This window comes from Cyanistes caeruleus, chromosome 3, assembly GCF_971803275.1.
Source record: "Cyanistes caeruleus chromosome 3, bCyaCae1.hap1.1, whole genome shotgun sequence".
Classification (NCBI taxonomy): domain Eukaryota; kingdom Metazoa; phylum Chordata; class Aves; order Passeriformes; family Paridae; genus Cyanistes; species Cyanistes caeruleus.
In genome coordinates, this window is record NC_141703.1 from 32,761,315 (window position 1) to 32,773,693 (window position 12,379).

A 12,379-nucleotide genomic window follows, 5' to 3' on the forward strand; every position below is an offset into this window, starting at 1 on the left:
ATCCTTTGTCATCTTTATCAATTCTTTATCAATAAAATAAAATTTCACGGGGCCAAATGAAAGTACTGTGGGAGTCTTACAGTTTTTAGTATCTGCTTTTTTTAAGTCTCAGTACTAATCTTTTATTAACATGGATATTTCATAGAATTACACTAAATAAATTAATGAACAGGCATAAGAAAACTGAATGGGAAAGAGTTCTGCATTTCAAAAGGCAGTTAAGTATGTAAATTTTATTAGTTAAATTAAAATGTCAGTACCTTCAAATTATATTAATGACTACAAGTTCATAATAAAAAAATTGTATCAAGGCTTGGGACTGATAAAGAATTTTAAGATCTTTCTAATTCTCTGTACTCAATGCAATTTAAAGTTATTAGATTTCTAACACTTCAGCCTCTGCATAAACAATTATTCTGGTGAAAATTTAAACACTGAACTGCAATTTACTTTCATTTTTATGAGAAAAACATATTGAACAAATTTACCCAAGCCAAGAGTACAAGTTGTAGTGTTTATTAGTGTATATTAGAAAATACATTTCCATGCTTTGGAAGAGTGAAATCTGTAGAGACTCACAGCAGCATTACTTTGGTAATGATAAATAATGATAAAGTGACAGATATCATCAAGATAGTGAGATTCAGGAAACAAAAATGAGAACCTGTAAATTTTGGAACCTGTAAACTTAGCAGTAGGAGTTTACAGGTTCAATTACTTTTCAGTAGAAATTACATGTATGCTTTAGTAACATTTATTCATTAATCTGACAGGATTGCCATGAGTGCAGAATGGGGAGAAATTATGCTGAATACATACAACCGTTATTTACTTTCAAGGTTGTTATTCAGCTACTGAATAACAGAAACCTACACCGCCAAACATTCCATTTGTTTTCGTTTATTTACCGGCCTAAAGCAGGACAAAACAAAACAAAAAGATCAGTAGTTACTATGTTTCTTCAAGCATGACTCCAACTCCTTTGCAGTTCTGAAAAAAATATCTTACCAGGAGCATACACAACCAATGCTATTTAGTCTTTATTGACTGTTTGGCTTTTCAAAAACATTTAGAGATGTTTGGCTTAATTCAAGGAGTCCTACATGGTTCAGTGCTGCTTATCCGAGACACAAAAGTAAGGGTGTAAATTGATTTCTTAAATTGTCAATGTGAAGGCCTTTCTTATCTTCTCAGCCGCCGTGACTTCAAATGCATTCAAATATTTTCAGCTTCTGCATTTTCCCAGACCTTATTAACTTAGCACTTTTGCTGTTATAATACATCAGTTTACCTTTTAACTTCTTAACAGACAGTAATCTTCACGGGCTGAAATTGCCCATCTGCATGGTAAATAGTCTGTCAGTAGCAGATATGGAAGGTCTTGAGTACAACCTGATCACCACTGTGGAGCTATAACTGGCTCTATATTTTGCAAAGTGTCAATGTAATATCTGTGTATATGATTATTGAGTTACTCATTATGAGCTATTCCTCTTCAAGACTGCTCTGTCTTTCAGCCACTGAGATAGAAGTACATGGTGTGTAAATTCAGATTGCATGAAAGAAAAATGTATCTGGAATTCCATAATGAAGGGTTCAGCAGACAAAAAAAAAGTTTTCATTTTATATTGGTCAATGCATAGGTTTTATGACTGTCTTTCTGTTAAATGTGAGATTCAATTTGGTTCTGTTTTCAGGATATATGGAGCTTTTTCTTGTAGAGATGTACAACTACCTGTATAGAAAGCTCCACACATAGATATATATAGATATAGATATAGATATATATAGATATATATAGATAGATGATATAGATATAGATATAGATAGATTATATAGATATAGATATAGATATAGATAGATAGATATAGATATAGATATAAAGTATGCACACAGCTACTTTCATTTCACCCATATAAAGTGTCTTCTGTTTTTTATTTTTGCAAATGAATTATTATGGTGATAAAGTAATGGAGACTGTAAATTATACAAGGAGCTTTCTATACTTAAGAAATAATGCCAAACTGCTTCTTTGCTCTCCCATGAAGTGATTATTTTCTGATATTCCTGATGTATCTTGGTCATTCACTCAAACAGTGCAAATGATGCCAAGGTCAAATTTGCTCATTCTGTAATGTTTAGCCAGCTCATTAGTATTGGAAAGTCCAGAAAATGAAGTCATGAGCACTCTGTTATTCCTCCTGGGGTAACTGGGACGTGACTGAATTTTTAAAACCTGCTCTTCCCTTCCCTGAGAAATTGCTGCTTAACCTGGCAGAATAGTGAGGACAGGGGCATATGAAAAATGGCTTTCTGAAAAGATCAAAACTCAGAAAGATACAACTGGATTTTTTTTCAGGGAGGTTGCTTATTTTACTTAGAACAAAACTAGGAAACTTACCAAGATCTAGGTAGATGCCTGGAACAAATGAGTTGAGGAAAAACATAAGAATAACACATCCCAGTACTGTCAGACATTTAATGAGAAGAATTTTGTCTGTTATTCTGTGCTGGAGACAGACAGGAAAATCAAATTAGTAATTGTATTAAAAAAGAAGCTATGCATTATGCATAGAGTTCAGAAAAGCATGTGTGCAGCGCAAACTGCCGTTCCTGTATTGTATATTCCTCTTCAGCATAAAAGACAGAACTACCTGGATAGTTTTTACAGGTGTGCATCTTAGGCATACCGATATGCAAGTCTCATGTACATGCCAAGCCTCTCATCTCTACAGACTTGTACACCTCTGGGCCCAGCTCCTGCTTCACTGCCAATCTTCTTGTGCCCTCAGAGCCAGTGCTTTCCATCATGTCTCTGCTTTCACTACCGCTCCATGGAGCTGCTCCCAGACCTAGTTCTTCTCTTTTCTCGTAGTTTAAAGCTCTACTAAAATTCAAGTAAGTCTCTCTTCTTTAAAAGGTTTGTCTCTTATGCAATGCCTTGAAAAGCACATAAAGAAGATCTGTTGTGATTCCTCTGGTTTGGTCTGACACCCAGGACAGCATTCTCCCAGTCAAGGACTTGCACCCCAAGGAGTCCAATCAAGGACTTGAGCTCTCAGACACAGGCCTGATTCATTACTGATGCCAGTGAGGTACAGAGATTAAGACACTTAGATAATTAAATTTAGGAGACATTAATCCCACTACAGAGTTTCCATCTTCTCAGTTTCAGCATAAAGGCTTAAGCAGTGCTAGTGTGTGCGCAGCTAAGAGAACAGGATTTATCAGGTGGTTTATCCCTACTTGAATAATAAAAGCAGTTGTGTCACCAAAATGCATTAAATTAGAGTCAGCACTGGGTACATTAGGAGGAGTGTACTCTATTATCATTCATCAAGGCTACAGACAATTTATTGACACCTCCTGAGCCTTTCTGGCTATGGATTAAAAATTTAAGAGAACACTGCTGAATCATTGATTGATTCTTTAAGTTATAGTTTTCTAAGGAACAAAAGTACAAAACCTAACAAAAACTCATCCTGTGGTTCAGTAACCTTGTCTGACCAAGAAGTCAACCACCCTGGCTGCTAACTTTTTGGCTACCAGAAGAGTTATTAAATTTCCATTAGATTTAAAGCACTATCTCTATATGAAGGCACAGCTTTATTTACATGTATACTGAAAGAACTGCCACCTACTTACTTTTTTCTGAAGTTCCTGGATATTTGTTTCCCAGTTCTTATCTTCTTGTGAAATTTGCCTGAAAGAAAATGACACCTACTTTTTTCTGGAGTGAAATCAGAGCTCTGCCAAGAGTGTTGGAATAAATCCCTCTCATCACAAACAGATCACCTCTTTCCCTGTGTGGAGTAACTCATACCACAAGGGAGTCATAGCCTTCTTCCATCCAGCAGCAAAATTCCCATGGGCATTCACTTAAGACTCCACCTTTGTAACAAGCTCCACTAATACACAAAACCTTCTGATCATGAAGGAAGCCACAGGCTGGGAAGGAGCCGAACTCCAGGGTATAGACCTCAGTATAGGATCTGGCTATCTGCAATATGTAGTTCCCTTAAGTTCCCTTAATATGTAGTTCCCTTAGTTTCAGCAGCTGATGCATGTGTCCCGCTGCGATAAAACAAGGGTCGTGTGCTAACATCAGCAAGCCAGAACACATATGTTTCACATTTTCATTTTATAATGAAGTTTTGAAGATCCAAATCACTTCACCATGTTATTGGCACAGTCAGGCCTCCAGCAAAAAGCTTTGGGCTTTGCAAAAGGAGCCCCCTTGCTAATGCTAATGAATTTTTACACTGCTGTAAATGTGCTGTGCTGGAGAAATCCTGATTTTCAAAATTAAATACACAATTTTTATTTTTAAGTCAGAAGGGTCTTCTTTAGAATATTGTAAAGTCTGATAAACTTAAAATCTCTTGAAAAGAAGGTGGTTTTAACAGCCGTACTTGTCTTGAAGTATTACTACTGTCACTCAATTCAAAATACATAATATCAGCAAAAATTATGTAAACAATCATTACTGGAATAGTTCAAGAAATAATATTTACATTTTCTTGCTCAAATTCTTTTACAACATTATTAAAATTAATTATTACAATTTCATTTTTGTCAGTTAACATACAAAATATTATCATTTCTACTCTCATCCATTGAATTCCATAGCATAACATCTGGTTTTACTGGAATCTAAGCAAAACAAGGTCATTATTCTTTTAGCTGTAGTTTATGTAACCTTCTTTTCCGTACCTAAAAGTATGTCTGCACTCAGGTTCAAACTGAAATTTTGATTATGAAATAATTTTGAAACACAGAAGTTCACTGATGAAATGCTTTTCAAATTCACCCATTCACTGAAGAGAATTTGAATTTTTCAATAAAAAAAAAAAAGAAACACTAGCATCTTACTGTGTTGAAGCTACAACAGTAAGGAAAACTGTAGTGATATATTTGTGATCTTTTGAAATCAAAAGCCGCCTGAAATTTCTAGGCCTTTAATTTTGGGTCATATTGACAAATATATTTTTATATACATCAGTTTTGTCCTAAAATACTTTGTTTTTTACTGAGGCTGAGAGTGGCTTTTCTTGTCTGCTTCAACATCCATCTCACCAAGACAGAGCTAGGAATGCAGGTCTTGTGCCAGTGAGGACCCCTGAAAGGTGAGGTGGGATGTGCTGGGTCCTTGCTTACCTGTGAAATGTCATCAGCTTCTTCCTCAGGAGCATCTCCAGAGTCAGCACCTTCTGCATCAAGAGGCATTTCACAGCAGTCTCCTCTCTGCTGGCTGGGTTGATGCGCTGAGCTGTCAGCCTCCAAACATAGATCTCATGTTTCAGCTCTGAAAAGAAGCAAATTGCATCAATGTGAAATTCAATGAATATGAAACCAGAGATGGATAAAATATGTGTAATGTGTTCTGGACTCAAAGCTGTTAAGGTTATTGCATTGGTTTCCCAACAAACTTCCACTCATGAAGCTGCTTTTGTCATTCATTTTGCAGAGCTGAAGTGAATGAAAAATAAATAGAATTTTTTCAAAATTTTAAAGAAATTAACCACGAAGCCTTTTTTCAAAGAAAAAGTAGTACTGTCTTCAGATGCTTCCAAATGTCTTCAACAAGCTTAAGTGCTAAAACTGTAGCCCATTCATTTTTCAACAGAAAACAAACTGTCAGGATACAATATTATACTGCTAAGAGATACTAGTTCCCTGTGTAGTTAGGAATTACAGCAAATGCTCCTTCACAGTGTTCAAAATAGGCAGCATGCTTCCATTGGCTCTATGTTCATACAGGCAATTTAATCTGTGTAAGGCAAAAGTGAAATTTGGAACTTACGTCTGATGGAATAATCTTTAATAGTATTTTAAAGGTTTCCTAGGAGGATTTAATTCTTAGGCACTGAAAAGATGTTTAAACACAGCCACCATCACTTTCATGCTGACATGGATGACAGCTGATCGTGTGTAAGTTCAGACAGACTGATTAACACTTTGAAATCAGACTCTAGAATCTTCTCAGAAATTTAAATCCTTTTTGATTATTTTTTTCCCTGTACCATTGAGGCCTTGGAGAACAACCAAAAAACATGTTTCTGTTCAAGAAGAATGTTAAATTGGGCATGCTAAAAAAAACTTTGAATTTTACAGGAAATTGCTGAAGAAAAAATCAGAATATTCATTCAAAAACTGTCTGTGCAAATGTTTCCTATTGAGGTAGTTGGTATGTTTCCTCATGTTTCTTTTTTATTCCAGTCAAATTTCATGTCATTGAAGACCAATGTCAAGAATCCAAGATTTTATATTTTAAGATTCCTGTACAGTCAGCAAGTTTCTCTTGTTCTGAAAATGGACATGTAATTCTTTACATCAGGTAAGCAAGCTGTAAGAATTATTGATTAAAAAATATTCAGTTACATAGGAAAAATTTAAACACATTTTGATGTAGTGATGTTAACATTTTATGCTGCAACTCTCCAGAGGGTGATGCTATGTACTATCAAAGAGAGTACTAAACATGTTTAATTCCCCAGTTTCCTTTATAACTAAGTATTCATAATGATAATACACACTGAATCTTTAAAAGACTGACCATGAGAAGGAATTAGACTCAACATAGCTCAAATATTTAATAACAAAACTGTGTCCAGAGTCTGTGTGGTTGACACAGAAGAAAGGGATTTGAACAGCAATTGACATACATTTTGTATGGTTTGTGCCTATAGATCCACACACATCTGTCTAAGTGGCAATGCTTGCCTAAATTTTACAGTGTAAGACCAGAAATACAAATCCACACTGCTGAAAGCCCAGTGACCGTCCTGGGTAGTTAAACAACTAGTGCTCAGCTAAAGCTTTTCTTCCAGGAAGGGCATTTATACCTGAACCACAGATTCTAAAAGTCTGCCAAATCAACCACTTTCCTTTGTAATATATTTGGTGGTTCTTGCCAGGAGCATAATCTGGCAGAAAATTATATCACAATACGGATAGATCTTGCTTATCAAAGGATCCACGTGACTTCTGGCCACCATTTATTTTAGCATCAGCATTTGCAACACACATAGATATAACAGGAGTAATTTTCCACTCACAGAGGTAAAAAAAAGGCCTTTCTGTGCTTCATTCTTATGTGATTTCTGAGTGAATGTGACTGCAGTTTTGGAACTGTCATCTGTCCAAGGGAAAGAGTGTGTTTTGCCTTTTTCTCTGGCATACGCTCATGAAGCATGAGCATCCAGTTTGCTGTTCTACCTCCCTACAGTTTGTCTTTTCTGACACAAGTTTTCTGATGGCATCTGTTCATCCTGCCATAGCATTTCTCCTCATCCTTTCCAAGTGCAATTGCACCAAGGGTTTAGCTGAATCATTCACCACCTAAATGAGACGCAAGTACTCCACAGTTATTTTCATACAGAGAATCTCTGTCTTCAATCCTTCAGAAAGAGGCAACTATGCTCACTGTATCTGCCAAAAACAAATCCACAGAGTGGAAAGTAGCATGCCTTGCTTGTGTTGCAGATTCTTATTTCACATCTAAAATGCCCTGAGGCTAATCTCCAAGTTGAGCTAAGTTGGACTGGTGCTTTGTGATCTATGTCAAACAATATTTAAGTGTTTTTTGTCACATGGCTTTGAACATGCCTTTGTGTACAGCAAGTGCATGATTGATTTTTGTGCCATCAGTTTTCTAAACATCCCAGGGATGTGAACATCTGACCTGATGTGGAGTTTACTTCAGAGCAAACTGTTCTTGGAAAATCAGAACAATTGATACATCTTCTCTACCACAACTCCTGTTTCAGTAATGATTTGTGCAGAGGTTTTCTGGGTCATCCCACAGAATGTTTCTCCTACCTCTCTCTCATGCACACTCTTATTGTAAATAGCCCATTGTGGCAGCAGGTGATACATATTTATTAGAAGTAGTGCTTTCTTTGAAGGAAAAATAATGCAGAACCTTGAAGTCAGCAACAACAATTAACATGGCCAAAGTCCTTCGGGCCTCGCTTCTCCCATTTCATAACTGCAAAACCATTTAGGCAGCAACCCCCAGAGTCTGGGAACATCTGATATTTTATGAAATACTGTGTTACACATGGACAAGGGCTTAATGCAACCAGAGAGTCTTATCAATCACTTTGAAATTACAACCAAGAGAGCACAAGGGCAGCATTTTGCTGCCACTGAATCAAATCACAGGATAGTCTCACGCTGTGTTTGTCCATGTCCATAAGTTCCTGTCCCCTCCTCAGATGAGATGTAATGGTTATATTACACCAGCTGTCTTCACTCACTTGTCCAACCCAATCCACAGGGTTTTTGCAGGATTGGCTTTATGGTGGATCAGGCTTCTATCCAGTGCAACCTACCACTCTCAGGTCAATTGCCAGGAACTGATGTGGTGAGGCTACAGCATGTTTCTCATTAAAGCAGCTAAATTAACATTTGACTGCAACTGTAGTACCAGTAGCCAAAGTGATAGAAGCAAAGCTGTTTAGTATGCAAGGGTCTGGAGCACAAGAAGATATCAGAGCTGCAGCTCATCTCAGCCAGAGAATTCAACTCATTATGATACAAAAACCTTTGTGAATGCCATACATTCACAAAACCTACCAAGCACGACAGCAATATACCTAGCATTATTATTTCCAACAAGAAAATATTAATTTTTGGCTTAGTTATCGGATCAAATAAAGTCTCTTCAAACATGTAAACCCTATGCTATGTAAACCACTGAGTTTAACAAAATTTCAGCTGCTGACCTGGACTGTGACAGTTTAGAAAAAAATTCAGCATGTTATAAAATATTTTTTACTTGAAAACTGCATATTTTTTCTGCAATCTGACAATTAATAGTCAGATTGATTTTCACTTGACTAGTCACACATTCCTCCCACCCAGCTGCCAATAACAAAGGCGACATCCTCAAAAAATGAGTGTAATTAATTCCCAGTCTCAGAATCTGAAAAGGCCAGTTTTGTTAATTGAAGATACTCAGAAGAGCATGACCAACCTTGATGAGATGATAAGAATTATCATTTAATGACAATTTCCAATTTGCACGTGCACTAACTACATAAACTATCTTTTTGCAAGCAACACAAGTTTGCACTGCTGGACTGTATCTAACAACATTCAAAGTATGCTCATCTGAGTATTTGTCTAATTCCTTTCTCCACATGTTACTGTAGCCTAACTATTTTCAGTAAAATAATTGTTCTTCTTAGCCAAATTCTCAGAATGAGAATATTTCTGTTTAAATACTAACTGTAAATTAAGCACCATGCTTAACTAGTAATAATAATAATGTCTATAACTTTTAGTAATTTTTAAATCCCTCATATTATGTAACTAATCTTCTAAGCATTATGAGATGGTGTCGTCTCCATTTTGTAAGTGCAGAAACTAAATCCAAGATTTGAAACCCATGAGTAGGAAAAAATTCACCTTGAAGGATATTACAGCTCAAACACTCATGCCTCTCTCCTAGAGGCAGCACCCCCAACAGGACACAAGCATGTATCCTAATCTAAAGCTAACCTAAATCTAGAAAAATAAACAAACAAAACAAAACAAAGAAAACACCAAGCAGGTATAAATGTTGTATGGCCTTCAAAACTACATCAAAAAATGTTTTGCTTATTCAGCTACATACATGGAAAGGAACACAAGAAATGTGCACAATGCTGCATAATACAATACAGAGATTTTATATAAGCTATTCAACTCAGTGTGATATCTGAGGCCCCGTTTGGTCATAAAGGCACCTAATGCCAGCTCAGCTACCCAGTATGGGATTGCATCCATCACACAGGAATTACAGGGCATCATCATCCTGCAGCAGAACAGCTGGAGCCTGGGCAGAAAATCACAAAGCTCATAATTTCAAACACCTAAATTACTCACCAGGAGTCATCTTCCAAGCAAGCTGGAGCAGGCTGCAGCAGGCCTGTGAAAGAATTACAAGCCTAACCATGATTTTATATGGGAATAGTCAATTTAGTATGTGTATGATGATCACATAGGACTCAGCTGGAGTAATCTGTAGATATTAAGGTGGGTTACATTTCTCACAATGTTTCAGGATGGTTGATAAAGATACACTTTACTCTTCAGTAGCCTTGTTCCTGAAGGACAGGTGGGATATCTCTCTTTCAGGTAACATGGGCTCTCTTCTTATCTCTGGGTAAGTCAGACTTTAGAATCACAAGTTTATTTTAATGCTTGTGGGTTTGCCCTCAGTTCCTCTACTGCAATTCCCCATCTTTTAAAAGCAGGAATATGAATGTATTTAGGATCTCTGTATGTTTATTACTACTTGCCTAATCTGCTTAAAACGCTTCATTCTGTTACACTGAGAATGGCACAAGGAAGTCAAGAGTCAAGTGTTTTGAGCATGCATTTATCTAAAATTCTACTGTAGTTCAGAAAATTTTTCTCAGGTGTGAAATAAATCTAGAAAAATAACTCCAGCTTACTATCAAATAGTTTCCATTCAGACTGCCACACTTGCCAATCTGATTTTACTAGAATCTAAACAAAACAATGAAAAAATGAAAACCAATTATGCTGATGTCTTCCATTAAACTACAAGTTTCCCTTAGAAAAAAACAACCTCTCTTAAATTTACTGCATTTTGCTCAAAAGCAAATAGACACGTTCCAATCCCAAAACATTTTGCACAAAATATAACTACTGCTGATGTCCTTTCAATACAAGGGAAAGTGCCACAAGGCACCACCTAGAGATGGTATTCCTAAGGATAAGTGTAAAAGAACCATGAAAGATAAAGCCTCAAGAGGACAACCGTCTCTTGGAGTATTTCAAAAGATAATGCCTCTTCTAGTGCTTTTAACAGGACAAAATGAAGAGCAAAACTATGAAGCCTACTTCAGGCTTATCATAACTTGTATCAATGGTTTAGAAGTTAAAAATGGTGACTAATACATTGACCACGCTTTGATAAATGAAAACGGTAGAGCAATTAAAAATCTGTCAAGCTTACACTTGTGTTTGAAACACCATCACAGTGAAAGATTTCTGCAGCAAGTAAACACATATAATGTGTTACATAGAACTAAAAAGTTCTTTTAAGCCCTGTTTATTAGGAAGATCTTGTGGTCTTTAGAACCATGAAAGTGCAAAGCATTGTCATAGCTTCACCAAAACACTGTTAATGGAAAAGCCATGTCTTGCCAACCTCTGTATACCTGTGCAATCCTTTCACAACTGAGGACTGTATACAAAAGCACAGAGGCACAAATGCTGTAAAAGAAAGAGGAGCTAGAACTAAGTTTTTCCCTCCCATCAGTGATTTTCCTGTACTCATTCCTTCCATGAAAAGTGTGTATAATAAATTGTCAAGTGCTGCTCTATTGATTCACAAAGACACTATATTATACCTTCTTTCTGCATAAGACAGGTAAAGTAATATTACAGCTGCTTTCTTGTGATGGCTACATTATCAATGCACGAAGCAAATAATATGTGATTGTCATATTCCCCTTGTTTTGCAATGTCAGAATACTATTTTTATCATCTGAAGACAAGAAGAGGCAGATCAATGTTTTTCCAAGAGGTATACTCTATCCACTCTAAAGCAATTCAAAGGACATATACAGGAATTAAGTAAAATATTTAATACTATCAAAATCTTCAATCTGTGGCAAGTGAATAACTATACTTCTTTTCATTTCTGATCATCAGGAGAGCTATTGAAGGTGTAAATAATAAAAGACATCTTTTGATTTGCATTTTCAAACATACAGCCATAGCCCTGGTAGATCCTGATATATTATCCAAAAAGGAATAAACATAGTGTCTAAAGGGGCATTAAGAGTACCTAGTTTGTTTGAGACTGAAAGTCTTACTGTTCTTTCGAACAAAAGACGCAATATGTACTGGAAAGATATTATGTTAGATACCAAAAGCATTCATAAGAAAGCTGCACCTTTTAGTTCAGCATGCTAACATCCACAGTAGGAGAGTTAAAATGTTACTATTCACTATTCAGTATTAATATCTAAAACTAGATTGCAGAGAAGAGAGAAAAAGGGAGCACATAAAGAAACCAACACACATTTTACTGCCCACATTGGTCCTCAAGATTTAAAAATCTTCCCCATAAAACCTGATGAAATTAGCATCTTAGGTGAGGACAGTAGAGCACAGTGCACATTGCAAAACAACCATGCAGACTGAGCTTAAAATTGAATTATTGAAAAGAGATTGAAATATTCCCTTCTTGGGACATTACTGTCTTCATAAACTCCGTGGTACTTTCCTCACCTGAATCAGTTTCCAAGTGAGAACAGGCCACTCCTTCCAACATCACAATAAATACCAATTATGCTCTACTGGCATAGACCTACGTAAGTACAGATGCACCTCAGGGCAGAGATTTCTCAATTTA

At 36.3% G+C, this 12,379-nt stretch overlaps 1 protein-coding gene across 2 annotated transcripts in view; it reads right to left on the reverse strand.

Annotated features, from left to right (window-relative positions):
- Positions 1 to 12,379, reverse strand: part of OCA2 (OCA2 melanosomal transmembrane protein) — a 154,015-nt gene that overhangs the window by 69,885 nt on the left and 71,751 nt on the right. For both annotated transcript variants that reach the window (XM_023948651.2, XM_086880634.1), the window contains 3 exons: positions 5,158 to 5,305; positions 3,646 to 3,703; positions 2,402 to 2,510 (listed from right to left, as the gene is read on the reverse strand). In XM_023948651.2, the coding sequence (XP_023804419.1) occupies positions 2,402 to 2,510; positions 3,646 to 3,703; positions 5,158 to 5,305 (315 nt within the window). The remainder of the gene's footprint in view (positions 1 to 2,401; positions 2,511 to 3,645; positions 3,704 to 5,157; positions 5,306 to 12,379) is intronic.